Source organism: Equus asinus, chromosome 14, assembly GCF_041296235.1.
Source record: "Equus asinus isolate D_3611 breed Donkey chromosome 14, EquAss-T2T_v2, whole genome shotgun sequence".
NCBI classification, from domain to species: Eukaryota; Metazoa; Chordata; class Mammalia; order Perissodactyla; family Equidae; genus Equus; species Equus asinus.
In genome coordinates, this window is record NC_091803.1 from 15,010,751 (window position 1) to 15,032,033 (window position 21,283).

General features: G+C 55.3%; 1 protein-coding gene and 1 long non-coding RNA gene across 3 annotated transcripts; one reads left to right on the forward strand and one right to left on the reverse strand.

The window, feature by feature from the left end:
* The first annotated feature begins 4,262 nt into the window (after positions 1-4,262).
* Positions 4,263-17,531, forward strand: LOC123276897 (uncharacterized). Of its 2 annotated transcripts, XR_006513514.2 has the most exons (4): positions 4,263-5,625; positions 16,385-16,515; positions 16,607-16,896; positions 17,023-17,531. It is a non-coding gene; the product is annotated as an uncharacterized lncRNA (long non-coding RNA). The 2 variants fall into 2 exon arrangements; XR_006513513.2 differs by having other exon boundaries at positions 16,385-16,896.
* On the reverse strand, positions 5,625-8,315 carry NAT16 (N-acetyltransferase 16 (putative)). Its single transcript, XM_014854006.3, is given in 7 exon segments — positions 5,625-6,232; positions 6,235-6,332; positions 6,946-7,182; positions 7,903-8,026; positions 8,029-8,083; positions 8,153-8,290; positions 8,292-8,315. Coding segments are annotated over 7 exon segments (1,110 nt in total). The 3' UTR covers positions 5,625-5,798.
* Positions 17,532-21,283: the final 3,752 nt, after the last annotated feature.

Here is a 21,283-nt window from a genome sequence, read left to right on the forward strand (position 1 = left end):
TTCCCCCCCAAAGGACATTTGGAGGGCAAGAGCAAACCAGGTGGGGAGGGGGTTGTGCAGGTGGGGAGGGTGACAACTCCAGCTCTCTCCGCCGCTTAAAGGGAAGGTTTGATAGAGATGCGGGGGGTGGGGAGTGAAGGGGAAACGGTGGGTTTGCAGCATCAGTGATTGCCCCTCTCTGACACCAGACCCCTCCTCCGTATCTCCTGCCAGAAGGTTGGGGCTGGGGGCTTGGACAGCTAGAGGTTCTGGGGGTGGGGTGGGGGGAGATTGCGCAAAGAGAATCCATCAACGAGCCGGGTCCAGTGAAGGGAGACCAGCCGTGGGCGGGGGGTTGGGGGAGGACGGAAATGGGGAGGGGGCAGGGGAGAGGAGAGGGAGGCAAGGGGAGCAGCCACTGCAGGAATGAAGGGGAGGGAGGGAAGCTGGAGGGGGCTGCGGTGCAGGCAGAGAGCTGTGCGGGGGCGTGGGCAGGGAAAGAGGGGAGTGACAATGACACACGCCAGACACACAAGAACTGCGGACACAGAGGTGCCCGTGGGCACACGCAGGGCACCCGCACCCTAAGGCTCTGGAAACCGGGATCAGGGCTGATTGTCAGGGGCTCAGAGACTCGTTCAGAGCCAGTGCTCAACCCCCTCCTCATCTCTTCCTAGCACTGACCCTCATTCTCCCCCATCTCTCTTCTCTCTCTCTCTCTCTCTCTCTCTCTCTCACACACACACACACACACACACACACACACACACAGACTCACGTGCTTTCCCTCTACAGCCAGCAGTGGCTTCTCGGTTCCATCAGTGGCTCGACTTTCCCAGAAGAAAGCCCATCAGCTCTGCGGGGAAAGAGGTGGGGAGGAGTGGAGAGAGGCAAGAGAGAAGAGCTGGGGGCAGGAGAGGGAGGAAAGAAGGAAGGAATCTGGAACAGGTAGAAGGAACAGGCTAAAGGAGAAAGATAAAAAACTGAGAACCAAGGGGACTGGAGATGCCAAAGAAGGGAAGGAAAAGACAGGGCAGCAGACCCCTCAGCAGTGCCTCACCACCCCCCCCCCCAACTATCTAGACCTTCTCCTGGCCCTGTGGGCTCCCTTCATTTCTCTTCCTCCCCCTCCCCATCTCCCCTGCATCTTCCCAGTCGGGTTACCAAGAGCAGTGGAATGAGGAGGGGGTCACGTTACCTTCCTGAGGAGGATGAATCAGAGAGAGATGGCTCAGACATCTGGAGAGGGGGAGGGGAAGCCGTCCAAGAGAGAAGGCAGCGGAGAGGGAGGGCAGGCTGAGCGGCTGATGGGGCTAAGAGACCAAGTGTGAGATGAGGGAAGATAGACACCTAGAAAAACTGTTTGTGTTCCTGTGGGCTTGTGTGTGTGCACACGCACCCGTGTGTGCATGTACATGCATGTGCATGTGTGTTTGTGTGTGTACAGAGATTAATGATACATATGGGGAAAGAAAAAGAAAAGGAATTGAGAAGACTGTTTATTTAATCAGATTGAGAGTGGATGGGCACGGGAGTGTTCCAATTTAAATATGTAATCTTCTCTTCCACTCTGTGTGGCTGTGTTTTTGCCTATTTCCAGGTGTCTGTGTGTGAGTGAGTGTGTGTGTTCTGATCCCTCCTGAGTGCCTGTATACCTGGTCGGTTGGGAGCACATCCAGTCCAGGCATCTGCTGGTGTCTGAAAAATGTGCCCAGCTTGGCGTGACAATAATGTGTGTGTGTGTGTGTGTGTGTGTGTCTTTGTGGGTCCTTCCATGCCTGTTGGTATATGTTAGAGATTATGTGGACTTCTGTGTACTTTGATCTTTCCTGCCCCTCCCCCACATCCACCTTTTTCTCTAGATTTCTGTGCCCTAAAGCCTCAAGATCCAAGTCACTCATCCGCAGCCCCCAAGTTTGGGTCTTTGCCCTTGTTTTCAGAGAGTTCCCCCATTTCTCCATTCTTCCCCAGCTCCCCACCCCTTCCTTCCTCTGCTCTAGCCCAGAAGCCCAAGGGAGCTTCTCAGAAAGTGACATCCCAAGAGTCTCAATAATCATGGAGTAGGGGAGGGGGCAGCAAGGTGGAGGCCGGGTTCCAAGGGCAACGGGCTTGGTGATTCCCCAGTCTGGATCTTGACCTCTCTTGTCTGCATAGTCTCTGAATCTCTGGGTCTGTTTTTGCCTCTCTCCATCCCAGTTCCCTACCTGGGGCATCTCATTCACACACATCCCACCTCTCGGAGATATGCTGTGCCCCTTATACCCTGCTGCCTCTAGGGGCTTCTGGAAAACAGCTGGACTGGGGACAGGTTCGTGGGACTGGGGAGAGAAGGGAGATGGCAGGAAAGAAAGAGAAATGGAGAGACAGAGCTGGAAAAGGCAGAGCTGAGCTGGGGAGCTGGAGGGGATGCCTGGTGTTTGCTCTGAGTTGTTTGTATAAATCCATCTCTCTTTGTCTTTGTTTCTGAATCTCCCATACTCTCCAGAAGGATGGCAGGAGGAGGTGGGTTCCAGCAGAGTAGTGATCTAAGCTGAGATTTGGGAAACCAGGGGGAGGGGGGCAGAGCACTGGGTCTTTTCCCCGAGGAGGTTTAGGAGAAAAAAAGAGGGCAGGGGCTTGGAGCCCCTGCAGCTCACCGTCCCCCCTTTTCCTCCCCTCCCCCCGACCGGTGACTCACCTCTGCAGCCTTTCATTGCGTCAGCGATGGGGGACAGACAAGGAGGGGGACACTTTATGAGAGGGGCAGGGGTCTCCACTTTGAACTGAAAGAAGATGCTGAAAGCCCCCCTGAAAATGGCCCCATTAGAATGCATTATTGCCCTATCTCCTGCCCACCCCAGCTCAGTAGGGTGGGGAGCACTCGGAAGGGGACTGGGAGAGGGCTGGGGGCCACTGGTGGGCCTGGGAATAATGAGTACTAGGAAGGGAGCGCTCACCCTGATTTTCAGTCCCAGGGTCCCATTCCCTCATACCCCCACCCATCCCTGAGTGGGGGAAGGGAGACCCAGCAATCCGGGGGAGGGCAAAGCCGCAGAGATGAGTCACCAAGAAAGGGAGAGAGAGAGAGAGACAGAGATGAGGAGAGACACAAAGAGAGACAGCTACTGGAGAGACCCAGAAAGGAAAACACACACACACACACCTTGAAGGTGGTACCTGCAAACTAACAAGAGTAAAGAAATTGTGTACTTCCATAACCCTGAACCAGCCTTCTCCAGCATCCTCCTGTCACACACACACAACACACTATCATTCATAGTTACACTGATGTTCTGAGACGCACCCACTTACACAAACACAATGTCACATCTAGTCTATCAGGGTCACACAGACCCATGCTGAAGATGTGACCAGGGTAATGGAGAGTCACGTTGAGAGCCCTCATTCCTTTTACACAGGATGGTGGGAGGGAGTAAAAATCCTGAAGGAATGTGACTTCAAAAATTCAAGACGCGGATGAGGGACTCACAGTCTATGCGTTGCACACTCGACGATATGTACAAGTAGTGCCTGCCTCCCCGTCCACACGTACATAGTAACATATCAAACATCGTCCTCATCGAAAAGATACTTGGGAGTACCCGATTCTGGGGTACACCAGGCACGTTGTCCCGAATTCATCCCACCCAGACACCCCTTGACTCGTACACACATGTACGGAAACGCAGACACACAAAGACGCCCATGGACACACTCACACGGAAACCACCTTGCGCTGCCTCGCCCGCGTCCGCACACGTCCTGGCGCCCCCGCGTGTTACTTTTCGGGATCGCAGTCTCCGCCGCTCCGAAGCTCGGCTCCCGGGGGGCGGTGCCCAGACCGCTTCCACCTCCTCCCTCTCTGCGCTGTGCCCCCCAGGAATGGGGGAAGCGAGTGCGCTGGCCACGAGAGTCGAGAGCTGGGAGTTAGACACCTGGATCCCGGGACTGAGGGAGGCTGGTCCTGGATGCCTAGGGGAACTTGGGAGAAGAGCCCATAGAATTTGGATAGCTGCCGGCTCCCGGGTCGAGGGGAAAACGAGGCTGGGGCCAGTCAAGGAGCCGCGTTGCTACCCGCCTCGGTTCCGAGCAACCTCTTCTTTCTGCCGCTTGGCTGGGGTGGGGGCGGGGGCGGGGGCGCGCAACGGCCAACAGCCCTCCCCTGCTCCCCTCCAGGAAGTCATTAGCCCCATTGCCACGGGGCTTAGAGATCCTCTCTAATACAGGCTGCTGGGGAAGGGGGGAGGATAATGCGTCTCACCCCTCCCCCCAGAGAAGAAGTGAAACAGACACAGAGGGTGGGCTAAAGGTCTGTTTTATTGCAATACAGCCATAGTTGAAGTGACAGGGAGGGTGGCAGTATGGCCGGGGTCAAGACACAGTCAAGGCAGAGCAGCACAGCAGTGAAGCGGGAACCGGGGACAGTGGCGAAGCAGCTTTGGGCCTCTGTGCCCACCTTCTTCCACCTCCTGGCACCCTCATCTGCCCACATCTTGCATTCCATGCCCAGCGAAGCATGTGCTCGTTGTCAGTGAATCCCCAGCAACTGTCGATTGGCCAACAAGTTCAAGCTACCAGCGTCACACAGAATGAAGTTCTGAGGCATGCTCTGGGCTCGGGGCCGCTGGGTTCTAGTCTCTGCCAGGCTCCAGGCCTCTGCGAGTGACTTGGAAGTAACTTTGATCCTTCTGAGTCTCTGTTTCCTCCCTCTGTGGTAGACGTGGGGATCCAGTACAGGAGGCAGCGCTGTGCAGATGCAGCTGTTACTACTTGCATTTAAACAGAAGACTGACAAAGCCCAAAAAGCATGAGGGAACCAGAAATCCTTGGACGTGGGGGTTCCAGCCGCCCTAGAAGGCAGCCTGGTCAGAATCGGGAGAGAGCCCTCACACCGCTGAGGAACCTGCCCTCCACGACACCAAACTCTCCAGCCAGAATCCCCTGGTTCACCGACCTGGGTCAGGCCCCTGGTTGGGGGCCTGTGGAGGGGGCCTGCGAAATGGAAACATCGCGCAAAGTTGGAGGAAATCTCAGTCGGAGGGGACAGGCTCAGAAAGGTGTGTCACCAGAGCATAAACAGCTGGCCAGATATGGGTGGGCATCATAAGTCTATTTCACTTACAGGGTCCCTATTGCACACAGGGCGGGTGATGACGAGGTCCTGGGTAAGGGGAATGAGGAGCAGAGGAACCGACAATGAGGAGCTAAGAGTCCGGGAGTTCCAGGGAGGAGGGGGATGGGGGACAAAGAGAAAGAGAGAGAGGACACTGACCTAGAGCCACAGGAGGCTGAGGGGGCAGGAGGCGGGGAGAGCGGGGCGCGTTCTGAGTGCCTGAGAAAGGCCAGGAGGAAGAAAAGTAAGACCTATTGAGCAGCTGTGCTCCCGGCTGGGAGCTGGGCGTTGCACACACTTCTGCCCGCTTCTCGCCCCGCCCCGCCCCCCCGCCGAGGAGGCAGAAAGGAAAAGCCAGGAAAGGGCAGAGTCCACTGCCAGGCCAGGGCGACGGACAGGAAAGGCTCTGAAGTCTGAGAAGGAACCCATTCCTTGGCCGGGAAGGGGAAAGTGTGGCCAATAGCACCGCAAGAGGCTCCCCCAAACCCAGCGGTGCAGATCCGGGTGTGGCGACGGCGTTTGGGGATGCTAGAGGCAACATGGCAGACAGAGAGGTGAGGGGAAAGAGAAGGGAGGGACCGGCACCAGGTGAGGGTAAGCGTCTGAGCCGACTACGGAGGGCGGGGGGAGGGGGCGGAGCTTGCAAACAGTAGGGGCGGGGCTTGCTGGGGACCCGGGAAAGGGGGCGGGTCTAAAGCGCTTCCTCTCTCCCCTTCGATGAGAGGCCTCAGATGTCGGCCTCCAGCAGGTCCCGTTCAGTATAACCCTTGACCAGCTCTAGCCCCAAGCCGGCCTGGCGGAAGTCCGCAGGCTGTCATCACAAGTAGGGTGCCAGGGAGACCTGGCACAGGACGTTGAGGCGGGCGAGGCGCCGGGCCTGGCGCAGCAGGTGCCACAGAAGCTGGCTCTGCGCCTGCGCGCCGTCGCTGCCGAACTCATCGGTGTTGAGGTGGCGCCACGTGTCTTCGCCGCCACGCGGGATGGGGAAGGGGCGCGTGCACAGCGTGAGCACGCGCGGGCGCGCGCGGCTGTCCCCGCGCCACTCCGGGCCTGTGGCCGCCAGCAGGCACAGGTTGCTCTCGCTCGGCCGGTAGGGCTGCCGGTCCAGGATGATGGTCCCGCCCGAAAGCACGTCGCGCTGCACAGAGGGCAACAGGAGGCGCCCGCCTCCGACACGGCCTTGGTGGTGGGCAGCGGGGAGAAGGTGCCGGAGGCCTGCAGCGCCGCCAGCTGCGCGTGGAATCAGACCAAAAGGATGCCCCCCGGGGCAGGCGGCGGGAGGGCTAGCGAGCCCGGCGCTTCTCGGCATCTTCACACCCACATTCACACCCACGGGCTCCCACCTGGGCCTTTTGGGAAGACCAACTACGTGGGGCCAGGTGGAGTGGGGAACGGGAAACCCTGCGTCCCAGAGGGCAGCATGGAGGAGCCAGGGGCAAGGCCTGCGAACACCTGGATCCCCAAGGAGAGGCGAGATCAGTGTGGAGTAGCCAGGGAGCTAGGGTTGTGGGCCCCTCAGTTTCCAAGGAGAGTGGAAGCGAGGGAAGCAGATCAGTCGGTAGGATGCGGGAGGCGGAGGGGAAGGACAAGGCTCAGATTAGGATGTTTGGGTCCCTGAAGGCAGGCAGGATCGATGTAGGGGAGACAGGGTCACGGAAGTCTGGACGGCTGGGCCCTTCAGCCTCCCGGACCGCTGGGAGGCGGAAGCTGTTTGACTTCCCCTGGGCAAAAGGCCTGAGTACCAGGACAGGGCTCAAGGGCGCCCCTACTCGGTAGTGCCGGCAGAAAAAGAAAGCCGGTGACCTGCTGGGCGTGGGGCAGGACTCTGGGAGGCCCAGAAGGACAGCCATCCGAGCTCCCTTGTCCTTCTCACCTGCTTGGTGATGAGGCGGTAGTTCTTCAGCTCCCGGGGGCCCAGCCGGTCGTCCTGGGTGAGTCGCGCTACCTTGACCCCCGGGTGCTGTCGTTTGGCCAGCTGTGAGCAGAAGCGCTGGGGCAGCCCGGCCACGCCCCTGCCGCACTCCTGGGGCGCCACGCGCAGCCCCTCCACCGGCACCATCTCCCTGACGTCCATCACATGCATGACTCCAGCGCGATCTGCTGACCGAGGCCTTTAGGGGGCCCCCTCCCCGCCTCCGCCCCTGGCAGGGCTCTCGGCTTTTCGGGCTCACCTCTTCCCACTCGCTGAGCAATCCGTCGTCACCACCCCGGGCGCCAGGCCAGACCCGGGGCCTGCCCGGGGAGCTCTCCTCAGCACTTGGGCCTCAGACTCCAGAGCCGTCAGAAAGTGCATTCGCCGGAGTCTCTTCCACCTCTTGAGATGCTCCAGCTCCGCGCGCACCAGATCCCTGGCTGCTCACCACGCCCCTTTTCCTTGACCCCACCCCCAGGAGCTTGCCACACCCCCGGTATCTCCCACGCCCCGCTCGCTCTTAGCTCCGCCCGGCAGCCCGCCTCTGAGCTGGTCCTACTCGCCACATCCAGGCGCTCTTTGTTCGAGAGTTCGGTCTACTCAGGGGTCTGGGCCCGTTTCTAGCTGCTCTCACCCCCAGCCTACCCTCTCTTGCCTGCCACTCTTTTTGTGCTCCTGTCCCCAGAAACCCCTCAAAGGAATCTTCGGATATCAAAGCTGTCATCAGCCCCTTCGGTTCCTCCGCTATTCCAAGTTCTACACGTCTCCCGGCCCACCCTCCCTGGCTGGGCACCTGGATCCGCAGGCCCTACTCTTTGGTTCTAAAGTCGACTCTCTTTCCTCAGTAACCTGACGAGGGCTGGGGGAGAGGCTTGCTGCCTCTCCTTTGTAGGATCCATGCACCCAAAGGTGGCTTCACCTCTTTTCACCTGCCCCTGCCCCCCGGGCTCTCACCACTCCTCTCTTGCGCTTGGCCAGCGCCGTGGTGCAGTTGGGATCCCGGAGCCAGCTGTGGTAGCGGGTGGGAAGGTAGTAGCGGCCACGTAGATGCCCTCTGAGATAGCCAGCACCTCCTGAAACTCCCGTTCTGTGGCCTCGGCCTAAGGCCCGGATCCAGACCTGCCCTTGACCCCCAAGGACTTGGCCTTGGCTCCGGACCCTGACTCGGCCCCCAGGGGCTCGCCCTTAGCCTCAAGGCCCCATCCGGACCTGGAATTGGCCCCTGCCTCTTGTGGCTGGATCTCTGAGCCTGGCTCCGCATCTGGCTGCACCTCTCCTTCCGGCTTGGGGACCTCTGAGGTGGCTACGGCCACAGCCAGCCTCCAGCTTCATCACCCTGCAGAAAAGGGAACCCAGCATCAGGGTCAGAGCCCCCTGTCTCCACACCTGGCCCCAAACACACCACAGTCCCCACAACCCCTTCCTACACAAACACCCCTTCTCTTCTGCTCTCCACACTGATCCTGGGAACAGGGAGCATCCAGCTCCCAGAGCTCCCGACCCTAGCCCGCTTCACCCACCGGGATGCTCCTCAATGGCCACCAACTCAGGACATCTTGAGCTCCCCAGAGACTAGCCCTGAATCTCTTCCATACCCTGTCACCCCCAGGGACACACTCAAAGGAGAGAAGCCCTTGGGGGTGTAAATAATGGAGGGCCACCCCCTCAAGGGCCCCACCCTTTCTCTTCAAGGACAACAGGAGACAGAAATTTCCATCATCCCCACTCCCCCTACAGGAGGACTGGGCGGGGGGGAGGGGGGGCAAGCAGAGGGTTCAACTCCCCCCGTTTCCTGCCCCTTATCATCCCCCAGAGGGTGGGGGATATAGACCCCAGATCACCTCCATATTGCTGCCCCAGTGCCCTCCACCCCCCAACACACATGGGTTTTTTTCTGCTTTTTTCCCCCAAATCCCCCCCAGTACATAGTTGTACATTTTAGTTGTGGGTCCCTCTAGTTGTGGCATGTGGGATGCCACCTCAGCATGGCCTGATGAGAAGTGCCATGTCCGCGCCCAGGATCTGAACCGGTGAAACCCTGGGCCACTGAAGAGGAGCGCATGAACTTAACCACTCAGCCACGGGGCCGGCCCGACACACATATTTAAACATAAGCCAAAGGAGTGGACAGAGGAACAGCTCCATTAGAAAATTTCAAGCTGTCCCTCCCAGGCTAATCAAAACCCCCCTTTCCTTCCTCCTTGAGTCTGCTCCCTCCTCCACAGGGAGACTGGTCTCCACTCTAGGGCGAGGGGATCATTGTGAAAAGGGTTCTGTTGGAGCTCCAGCAAACCAAATGTCCACCGAGGTCAGCCAGGCCCCCCTCCCCATATACCTCCGCTCCAAAGAAGGAGTTGCTCTCCTTCTCCCTCTGTTCTCCTTCTTTTCAAATTTCTTCCCGTAATCCTTGCCCCATCTCCCACTCAGGCCTTTCCTGCCCCTCCCACTCCTCAAAGTCTCCTTTTTGGGTCCATTCCCTGTGGATCTGGCACCGCTTTGGTCTCAGTCTCTTCTCTTTTCCCTGCCCAGAGAGGGCCAAAGAGAAAGCCCCCTCCTCAAGTCTGGATGACTCCTCATTTCCGGACCTCTCTCCTCCAGACCAACCAAATGAACCAATCAAATGCTGCTCCTCTTTCAGCCAATTATAATTCTCCCCTCACATAACCAACATTAATATAATAAGCCTCATTAACCAACATCCCAGGGGACACGCATACCAGTTACTTTGTGTGGGATGATATTGGCGTGGTTGGACCTTTTTTTTTTTTTACAAGAACACCACCTACGTTTGGGAGATGGGACCAGCAGGGGCCCCAGAGGTGGTTTGGGGATGATTTTAGCTTCTATGCCATAAACATAACTTACATAAACACGGCGTGGTTGCTATACAAACAAGCTTCAAAACAAGAGCTCCATCGCCCTCTTTCTTTTCAGTCTGATGCTGATGCCTAAGGCTGTCCCAGGTAAGCCCAGGTGAGGTAAGACAGCAGAGGCCAGTACCATCAGAGTGCAGGGGAGGTGCAGGCTCTGAGGATCTCAGAGCCCCGGCTAGGGCCAGTAGAGACCACAGGTCCAACCCCTTCCTTTCACAGTGAGGAAATAGAGGCCCACGAAGTTAAGATCTTGCCTAAGGTGACTCAGCTTGAGCAGAGCCAGGCTAAAAGTTAAGTTTTCCTGGCTCCCAGCCCAGTGGGGGAGACCTCCTTTTGGTGTATCTGGATCTCCGAACCCAGCCTGAAGAGCAAGGATAGGAGTTACTGGGTCTGGCAGAAGTCACAGCTCTCAAGTGGCAAGGGCTAAGCTCACTCAGAATCAGAGATGCCCCCCGCCCTGTCCTCCTGCACTGTCAGCAGGTCCTATGCCAGCAGCAAGCTCAAGGATCAGACTCCTTGCACCAAGCTCTGGGGATGATGGGCCCCAGAGGCGCCCAGGTTAGCTGGTGGCTCCCATATGCATTCCAGGCAACCTCACTAGCCGTTCATGGGTCCCTGGAAAATACTAGCTGGCAGTTCAGTGACAGCTCCAGCAATTCTGCACTGCCCCCCAAAGGAGGCAGAATGTGAGCAACTTGTAGACTGGAATACATCCAGCTAGTTCAAGATACTAGGCTCCGGTTTCCCTTCCTGGCTTTCAAGGTGGGGAGACTAATTCCAACGAGTTTCTTTCTGTCTCAGTAAGGTTGCTTTGGGGGTGGGGGGGGGGCAGTGCCCAGGGTCACAGGGAGGAAGGGAGAGCTTGCCAATTCATCCTCCATCTTTTCTTCCCAGGCACCACTCTACTCCTTTTCCTTTTTGGGGGGACACAAAGGTTCCAAGGTCCTTAAACCCTGGGGGAGGTGAGTGCTGGGAACAAAGCAGGTTGGGGGTTCCAGGCCAAGCCAAAGCAGCCCCCTGGCCCCACAACCCTTGCTCCACACTCTGACCCTTTCCCACCCTCCAGCACAGTGCTCTCCAACCTGTCCCCTTGAACTATGACTCCTATAAGGTGTCCAGGCAGAGGCAGCCCTGTGCCTCCAGGGCACTGTGGGAGATGTAGTTTGGGCATCTCCTGCACCAAGCTCCAGGAAGAGGGGCAGCATTTCCCTTGCCATCCACATCCCCACATCCTTGTATCCATTCTCTCAATCACATAAATGTGACTGATTACCATGGGGAGGGGATGATTGTAGTCATCACTGTGGCCTGCTGGGAGGCCCCCCTCCCCCCTCCACCACCCCACACACCTGAAATATTGATGCCCTTGAGGTCGCAGCTTCTTGGAACTGGAAGAGGGAGGAGAGGGAGCGGAGAGTGGAGAGGCGGAGACAAAGAGATGGCAGCTACACAAAGCGCTCGAAGAAGAGAGCGAAAAGGACAGGAATGGAGGCAGAAAGGAGACAAAGGCGATAGGGACATGCCAGGCGGGAGAGCATGGGAGAGGGGAGCGGGAGGAGGCGCGGATACCGAGTCACAGGCATGACACCTCGTGACTCAGGGCCCAGCAGATGCCCAAAAAGTCCTAGCAGGCAACCCCTGCCAGCCTCCCCTCAGGGAGACCGTAAATGGAAAGCACGACACACCCCCTTCTCTCCGGGGCGGGTGGTGGGGGAAGGGGTCAATGGGAGGAGAAAGCCGGAAAAGAGGCTAGGAGAGAACAGAGACCTCGAGAACAGAGGCAGAGGAGACAAGATGAAGTGGGGCAGGGGCTGAGGAAGATGGACCGACGAGCCGGGAAGAGGGGGTCTCCAGAAGGCCACAACTGTGGAGGAGGGGACTGCACTGGAGGGTCTTCCCAGGTCTTCTGGGGAAGCAGGCGGGAGGGAGATTCCAAAGGAAGCTGTCTACTTGGCAGAGGTCCCCCCTGGGCACCAGACTCTGGAGACAGGTGGGAGTGAAATGGCGACGGGGTTGGGGAGAGATGACGGCAAAGCGCATCTGAACACCTGAGGCGAAGTCTGGGTCTCGTTATCTAGGTCACCCTACTGGGAGGGGCTGGGCCGTAGGGGGCGCAGCGGCTTCCTTCCCCCGGGGGGCGGTGGCCTTCTGCTGCCCCCATTCTGCGGCAGAGGAGCAAGCCAGCCTCCAGCCCCCGGGCCCGGCGGCCCCCCTACCTCGCCGGAGCCGGGGCCGGGATGCTGAGAAGCGGAGCGGGCAGGCCGCGCAGACAGCAAATGGTCCCGAGACAGGGGTCACTTCGGAGCCCCGAGGGTCAAATTCGGAGGACGCGCGGGACCCGGCCGCGCCGTCCGGTGCGGACTCAGAGCTCGGCTGCGAACGAGGGTCTGCGCCGGGGCTCGGGCGGGCACCCAGAGGCTGCGGGGCGGGCGGGGCGGGGCGGGGCGGGCGGCTCCGGCCGCGAAGCTCGGGCTCGGCCCGGCAGCGGCTCCCGGGGGCGGAGACCCCAGCGACGCGGAGGAAACCCGGCACGGATCCGGAGCGGACTCGGGTCCGGCGGGGGGCTGGCGGGGGCGGGGGTCGGTGGCGGGAGCAGCTGCCGGGGCCGTGCGGCCGGGTGGCCTCGAGTCTTGCCGACGAGACTCCGCCCCTTGTCCCTCTGGGGAGCGGGACTGAGGGTGGAGAGGGGTCTTGAGTTTTGGTGGCGGGGGTAATTGTTGGCTGAGTTACCGCCCCAAGCCCCCAGCACCTCTATGCTGCGTCCGGGAGTCCCTACCGCCCCGTCGTCCCCCTCCTCCAGGGGCCACCCCCCTCAGCGTAATCCCTTTTCTCCCACCTCTGGCCGCGGGATAAATAAGAGTGGCTGGAAGGGCGAGGGGGAGCCGATGGCCCTGGGGAGCCGGTCGGAGAAACTGACAGAGGAAATTGGAAACCCGTGAAGATCCGGAAGAGAGGAAACACCAAGAGACGAGCAGAGAGGCTAGAAGGAGCGGAGCGAGGCCGGGACGGGTCAGACGGCCCCCACTCCTTGGGGTCCCAGAGCAGCCTCGCTCCCCGGGTGCACAGGGCCGGCTCAGCTCACACTCAGCCGCTTGTATTTCGCCGGCCGGCAAGCAGCAAGGCCCCCGCGGGGCAGCACGCAGAAAGACAGACTTCTAGGTACACCCGTGTGCACCTGAGCACACGCACACGGACCTCGGAGCACACGCAAGCGAGGGGAACTGCGCACGCGGGACTCCGGACCCGGTGCTAACCCGGGGGTGGAGAAAGAGAGGGAGGAAGAGCGAAGGCCGGACCTGGACGCCAGCGGGTGCAGCGCGGCCCTGCCTCTGGTAAGCTGGTGGCCGACGTTCCTCACTCCTGAGGGGTTCCCTCCACCCTCATAAAGTGACCTAAAACCACCCGCAGTTTCATCTATAAGGAGCCAGGAAAGTGATGGAGGCGAAAGCCCTTTAGTAACTGTAATGTATGGTCTGCTGAGGATGGGACCCCCCACCCCTCCTTGCCTTCACTCCAGGGGCTGCCCTGCTCCCATGCTCCCCACTCCCCACCAAAGTTGATCTCTCATATGTTCCATTTTTACGGTGTCCAAGGTGAAAACTCCGGAACCTGGTAAACTGATCCCGTCGGCTGCGCTAACATGATAAGATGGAGGATCACGTTCCTGGACCCCCACATACGTAGCCACACCGAGGGTTAAAGGGATGAGATTCATCTGTGAATTCTAGGCCCAGGGAGGCCACTAAGTAACTGGCAAGTCACTCAACCTTTTTTTTTTTTTGGTAATAGGACTTCTCCCCATTTCTGAATTTTGAAACTGCTAACCCACTGCGCATCTCACAAAGCTGTGCTTAATGCAGGATATGCTCAATTGTGGGAAAGCAGCTCAAAAAGTTAAAAGTGTTGGAGGAAAAAGTCGCTAACTGCAGAAGGGAGAAGCCATCATACTCTAAGCCTTCCTCTTTCACCAGAAGCCTCACCTTCTGCCACCAGAAATCCTTGGGTTGTTCCAACATTCACCCACTTCCAGCTCCCTAGACCAATCAGAATGGAAAGTTTCCCAAAGTTCCAATCCCCTCCCAGCCAAACCACTCAGAAAGGAGAACTCACCTTAAGTCCCGCCTCCAGACAGCTCACTGGGCCAACAGAAAGCCATCTGGTTCTCCATCACCTCCTCAGACTTCCCATCCCCACCCCGCAGACGCGCAGGAGCCGGTGGTGGTAAGAAGCTGAAGGATGATTCATCCCTGGCTACCCCTCCCAGTGTGAGATAGCAAGAGGCTTTAGCATCCTTAAGTGCCCTGAGGATGCAGGCAGGTGGGCCAGCACCCTGTGCTACTGTGCTTTGAAATCAGCCAAGGTCAAGGCCAGTGGGGGATGGGAGAGTGATCTGCTGGTTGAGAGGTGAGAGGGGTGAGAGGCCTGGGTTCCAGGGCCACCCTGTACCACTACTGTGGGTGACATCAGGCGAGCCACAGAACCACCCAGAATGTGGTTCTCAGACCCTACTGCCCACTCACCCCTCAGAGGTCAAATGTACCTCATAAAAGTACTTTGCAAACTATAAAGCACGAAGCAGATGTCAGTGCTGTTAATGCTGGAGACTTCCTTTAGTCACTCTGAATTTCGTGAACGCTGTCTTGTACCTTGGGGTCCTGAGTATTGGCTTTGACCCTCGTGCTGGGCCTGTTTATTTGGGCCTTTTATTTGGGAGAGCCTACTCTAGGTCTTCTCTCGGGGCCAAGTATGCCTCACTGTCAGCAGGGGGGTACCCCTGATCCCTGTCATTCTGGTTGGGTCCACCCTCTGCTGCAGCATCCTCCCAGCCCCCTCTTCCTCTCCCACCCCTCCCCGACAGCGGACCACCTTGGATCTTCTTCCCTGGCCTTCTGCATACCTCAGCGTCCCAGGGTTCTGGTGACCAGGACTTCCTTCTCCAGAATTTTCGGTTTTGAGCATTCTCCTGTCCGACCCCTCTTCTCTCTCTCGCTCTGGCGCTGTGAAACCATGACTGAGACCCTGCCCTCCCCCTGATCCAGCGACCTCTCTGTCTGGGCAATTCCCTAATCTACAGGTCAGGTCTTGACCTTCCAGGCTGGCTCCAGCTGTCTGTGGAGCATCTGCTCTTGGACAAGAGCAGTGAAATCAAAGACGTGAAAGTGTCCACAGGAACTGAGCTGGACACCTCAGATGCTTTCTGTAGGACAACCTTCATGACTGGCTCATTTTGCAGATAAGGAAGGAGACCAAAGATCAAAGGGTTAAGAAATTGGCCCAAAGTCACAGAGCCAGTGAGTGCCTAAAAGCCTTACTCAGAATTATAGGGCTGAAAGGAATCATCCAGATCACCACAGAAGGCAAGACATCACAGATGCCACACATTCACTGGTGGCTCACATCTCCTCACCTGTAAAGAGGGCACAGCACCCAACTTCCAGCAATGATCAAAGAAGACAACGTATGCAATGTGCCTGGAGCAGCATGGAAAGTCAGCTAATGGCAGGTACTGTGATCTAGCCATCTGGAGCAGGAATTCTCAGAGCATTACAGCTTGCATCCTGGAATTCAGACGTAACCAGAAGCCTCTCTTGTTTATTCTGCTGTCAGGACTGTCAGACTCTGGGAACTTCGTGAATCAGGGGATGGAAAGATGGAAAACCATTGAGCTTGACCATGAACGCTTTTAGAACAGGCTTGACGTCACAGTTATCTTTCTACCTCTGGTACTTAGTTCAGGTCTTGGCATTTAATAAGCATGTTATGAATGAGTGAATGACTTCAATGTGTCTCTGCAGTTGAGGAAAGTCAGACCAGACTGATTATTTATCAAGGGTCACCCCATTGGGTGGAGGTAGAACCAGACCCCTGCTATCCTAACCCCAAACCGATACACAACCAGCCTCACACCACATTTCTAAAGGTTAGGTGTGACTGCCATGGTTAGAAGTACCAGGAGCCTCACATCTTCTCTTCCCTAGTCATCAGGTTTCTCTCTCCCGTCCACGTTAACCAACACTGGCTATAATGTCTGTCATTTATTGAGCAAGCGTCAGTGTCTTCTTCTAGGGACCTTGTTGATTCCACTTTTACTCTCAAGGAGCTCAATCTAGCTGGCCATCAAAAAACCACTTTTATTCTGGAGAATATCCAATATGCACAAAAATAGAGAGAACATATCCTGTCATAAGCATCAACAATTATCAACTCAGAACTAATATTGTTTCTTCTGCAAGCTACTTCCCACCTCCCCTGCTATTGTGAAACAAATTTCAGACGTCATATCGTTTCACTGGTATTTCAGCAAATTTCTTTAATATCGTTATCACATTGATATGGAGTGAATTTTGCCTTCTCCTCCATTCGTATGTCAAAGCCCTAGCCCCCAATGTGGCTGTAATTGGAGATATGGCTTTTAGGAAGTAACTAAGGTTAAATGAGGTCATAAGGGTGGGGCCCGAATCCAATAGGATTAGTGTCCTTATAAGAGGAAGAGACATCAGAGATCTCTCTCTCTCTCTCCATGCACAGAGGAAAGGCCATGGGAAGAGGCAGAGAGAAGGCAGCTGTCTATAAGGCAGGAAGGGAGCTCTCACCAGAAACTGAATCCGCCAGCACCTTGATCGTGGACTTCTAGCCTCCAAAACTGAGAGAAAATAAAGGTCTGTGGTTTAAGCCCCCAAATCTGTGGTATTTTGTTCTGACAGCCTGAGCTGACTATAACACACACCTGAAATAATTCCTCTCTCTCAGCTCACTTGCTCTGGGGGGAAGCCAGCTGTCTCGTCTTGAGAAACTCAGATAGGTCTGTGGAGAGCCCCACCTGACAAAGAACTGAGGGCTCCGTCCCACCGCAAGGAATTCAGACCTGTCAACAACCACATGAGTGAACTCGAAAGCCAATCCTTCCGGCCTGCTCCATCCTTGAGATGCTGGAGTCGCAGTCAACAGCCCCCTGCCGCCTGATACCCCAAGGCCAGACTCTCCCAGCTGAGCGCCTCCCTCAGGACCTCTGTGATAATAGTCTTTGTTGTTTTAAGCTGGTAGGTTTGTCGATAATTTGCTGCTCAGTAACAGGTAACTGACTCAGGGGATATGTATGTACTTTAGATTTATTTTAATCTAGCGGTTTCTCCTCCATCTCTCTTTTTGCAACTTATTTGTTGAAGGAACAAGATTGTTTGTCCTGAAAATGTCCTTAGCGTCACGATTCTGCTGCTTACACCTCCGTGATGTTGCTCGCCATATCGCTCCGTCCTGTTTGTCCGGTAGACCCGTCGTTGGATCCACCTGCACCGTCCAATATGGCAGCCATTAGCCCTCCGTGGCTACCAGACATCTGAAGTGTGGCTGGTACAACTGAGGAACTGAGCTTTTTATTTCGTTTAATTTGAATTAATTTAAATTTTAAAATGGATAATCGGTTCGGTTACAGGAAAACTTTTAAGTATGTTCAGAACAACTTTTTCTCTTGTGAATTTACTTTTTCCCTTATGAATTTCACAAGCTCTAAATACGGGTCAAGTATTTCGAGTGGATATTTAGCATCTAAATTGAAATACGTTCTAAGCATAAAATACAAACTGGATTTCAAAGACCGAGTCCAAGAAGAAAGTATGCGAAATATCTCATTACTATTTTTATATTGATTACCTATTGAAATAATATTTTGGACATATTGGACTAAATAAAACATATTATTAAAATTCATTCCACGGTTTCTTCTTACCTTTTTAAAGTGGTTACTAGCAGGAAAGTTTAAATTATATATGGGGCTCAGTTTGAACGTCTTGCTAAGAGTCAGGTTGCACTTTTTTGGGAAGACAGTTTCCTGGGTGCTGTGGCCTTGTTCCAGCAAAGGTTCCGATCTTGTCGTCTTGTTGGGATCTTATCACACCCTGACTTAAAGCTCTATCAGTTATTAGGGATTGCAAAGTGGTGATACTCGTGTTCCGTCACTCTGTCGTTTTTTCTTTTTACTAGCTGGAATACGCCTATAAAAGGAAACTTGTTCTGCTCCAGCAAGGGTTACCCTGAGGCGTAGTTTGTGAAGGAAAAAGAGGATAAATGCTTAACATTTTCCCTTTCTTTGTTATTTTTCAAAATAACAAGTAGCTTCCTCAGCATCCTTCAGTGGTGACCAATTATTCCTTTTAGAACCTTCATGAGCTCATGGATTTTCAACATGTTTAATGTGGCACAATCCAATGCAGTTACTGTCTTTCTTGATGCTCCAGTTATCCAACTTTTTTGATAAAGTGGTGTCTTAAAGTGACGTGGAAGGGTCGTGATCTTTAGGAAGAGCTATGGGGATGCAGAGGAAGCGATGCCTTGGACCAGCCTGGCAGGTTGGCAGGTCGAGGGCGGTGTCCAGGAAGTGGGACCTGAACTGAGTTTTTAAAATTCCCCTCTAGATGATAAAGAAAAGCAGGGTCCCTCCAGCCAGAGGGGACAGCCTGAGCAAAGCCCAGAGCTGAGAAACGGCCAGCTTTGCAGGAACAAGCAGTTCTGGGTTGCACTCATCCTGTAGGCAGGGGCTGGCCAACCAGGGGAGGGTTTTAAGCAGGAGGGCCACAGATTTGCCTGTGAATAGAGGCAGCCCTCTGGTGGCCACATGGGGGATGGCAGGATGCCCCAAGAGGAGGCTGGCAACAAGCTGAGCCCATAAGGCTTCTTTAGTTCACGTTTTTATGTTAGATTCTTCCAGATAAGGAAGAGAAATCACACAGTGTTGGGGCTTATTATCCAGCTACACAGGAGGAGAAATGGCACAGGAAAGCTCCTTAACGGCTCTGTACCGTGGGCCCAGACCTCTGGAAAATAGAATAGACACATCAGGACAGTCCAGCGATCCATCTCTCTGTGCACCTGGCTTCTGCACGTCCTCAAAGAGAAGATCCCATGGCCAATGCCTGCCATCACCCACCATGGAGCATCCTTTTTCTAATTTGCACAAAGACCACTTCCAGGTGGATGCAGCCCACAGGCACAAGCAGACAGTACTTTTGTGTGAATTATAAAAGGCACCTGTTGTGGGTTGAGTTGTGTCCCCCAAAAAGATATGTTGAAATCCTATCCCCTGTACCGGTGAAAGTGACCTTATTTGGAAATCAATTCTTTGCAGGCGGAATCAAGTTAAGATGGGGTCATACTGAGAGACGGTGGGCTCTAGTCACACATGACTGGTGTCCTATAAGAAGAGGGACATTTGGACACAGACACAAGGGGAGAATGCCACATGACAACAGAGGCAGAGATTGGGGTGATGCAGCTGTAAGCCAAGGATTGATGGCCACCACCAGGAGCTAGAAGACGGAAGGAAGATTCCTCCCCTTCGGGTTTCAGAGGGGGCCTAGTCTCAGTGACAGCTTGATTTTGACCTCCAGAACAGTGAGATGACAAATCTGTATTGTTTTAAGTCCCCAGGTGAGTGGCACTTTGTTATGGCAGCCCTAGGCAGCTAACACAGCCGCTTTTTTCCCATGATGGACGCAGTCCCACCTCTGGCTTTGTGAAGGGAACCCCTCTTCACTCCCATGCCCAGCCGGGCATCCTAGCGCAGAGCACAACCTGTGGGCTGTGTGGCTGATTCCCTCTGCACTAGGTCCCTTGGATACACTTCATCTGTCAACACTCACCACACACCAGGCGTCACGATCACCATGACACGGTCACAATGAAACAATGAACAAGACACATGTCCTGCCCTTAACATTGGCCTTTCATATGAGAGAAAAGGTCATGAACAAGCCACACGGTGGTGTAGCAAGGCAGTGAATCACATAACGTGGTGGTTCACATGATGTAATTCTTGTAATGTCCTCGTGGATATGAAAAGACTTTGTGGCAAAGAAATGGGTGAGATCAAGTGACAAGAGCTGACATTTATCGAGCTCTCTGCCAGGCACGCTGCTAAGCACTTTACATGCATCTCTCATTTAAAGCTCACAGCGATGACACTCTGGTGTAGTTGCCCAGGCTTAGAGAAGTTTCCTGAACGCGCCAACGTTTATACCTAATACATCGCTGAATACAGAAAGCTGCACTGTGACTTGATGGTGGGAGTTCCAAGGACAGTGGGCAGAACTGTGGGTCAGAAGGAGAGATGAGTCAGAGACAGGTGGGAAGCTGGGCTGGGCTGTTTCTAAGGCACTTCCAATGCCGTGCTGAGGAGTTTCCACCTTCTAGCAATGAGGAGCCAGTGCCGGTGAGTAGGGAGAATGACGTGGTGACAACAGTGTTTTAGGAAGAGCATCTTGACAGCCTGAGAAGGTAGAAGATGGGAGATGAGAGGCAAGACCTCCGAGGAGGTGTCCCAGAGAGATGGGGGCATGGAGTAAGAGAAGAAGCTAGCAACCACTCACAAGGAAGGCCGAAGAGGCCAGGAAGTCTGACTGGGGTTCTGGAAGGTGGAGAGAGAGGAAGGAGGCAAAGGTGATTCTGGCATCTCCAGTGTGTAACTGGGGAGTGATAATTACCTCTGGGGGCAGCAGGCAGTTCAGGATACGGAGCTTACTGGATCCGCAGATGCCATGTTCTGCCTGTAGAAGGGTTGACTTTTCAGGGCTCGAAGGATGAGCAGGGAGGACCCACAGGGGCTGGAACTCGGGAGGAGGGACCAGCAGAAGGACAAGAGAGGAGCCCACCTCTGGCATATGACTGCTGGGGTCCCAAAGCACATTAGGGTCCAAATAGGTGGCAACTGAATGGCACCAGGCACAGGGCTCAAGCCTGAGGTTAGTGGCATTCTCGCTGTCTGGGTCTGGAGCCTCCCAAACTGGGGCAATGGCGCCCTAGCCCACCCTAACCTCCTGTGGCTGTGGCCTGCTAGTTCAACTCCTCTCCTGATTTGAAGTGCTGGCCTCTCTCCTCTTTCTCCAAAAAGGCTTCCAGATGCTTCCTCCTGGCTTCATTGTGAGTGAGTGGGCACTCACCCAGGAGGGAAACCCAAGAGTGGAGAGTGGCAGGAAGCTAGTGGGTGACAGTTTTCCTCAACCTAAACACAAAGACATCCGTGCACCTGTCCCATGAGCTTGAGTGCATCTCTTTCTTTTCTCAGAGTAACCCCAGTGTACACTCAGTCTGTGAAAATTCGAGCTGTGCCCTTGTCATCTGTACACTTGTCCATGTTGTGTTTTAATAAAAAATTTAAACAAAACCTCTGTAAAGTAGTTGGTCCCATATTACTAGGGGGAAACTGAGGCTTGGAAAGGATAAGTGACTTGGCCAACATCATGATCAGTAGCTGGGATTCAAAGCCAGATCTGTGGAGCTCAGAGATGGGTGCCTTTCCCCCTCTGACCACGCAGTGGCCCCTTCTCCCTGCTGCTCCCCTGCTCAGATGGCTCAGGGACCACTTTGGGTCCTCAAACTCAGCTTCTGTGCCAAGCTTCCTCTGAAATACGTGCCTTCCAACTCACTGTCCTATTT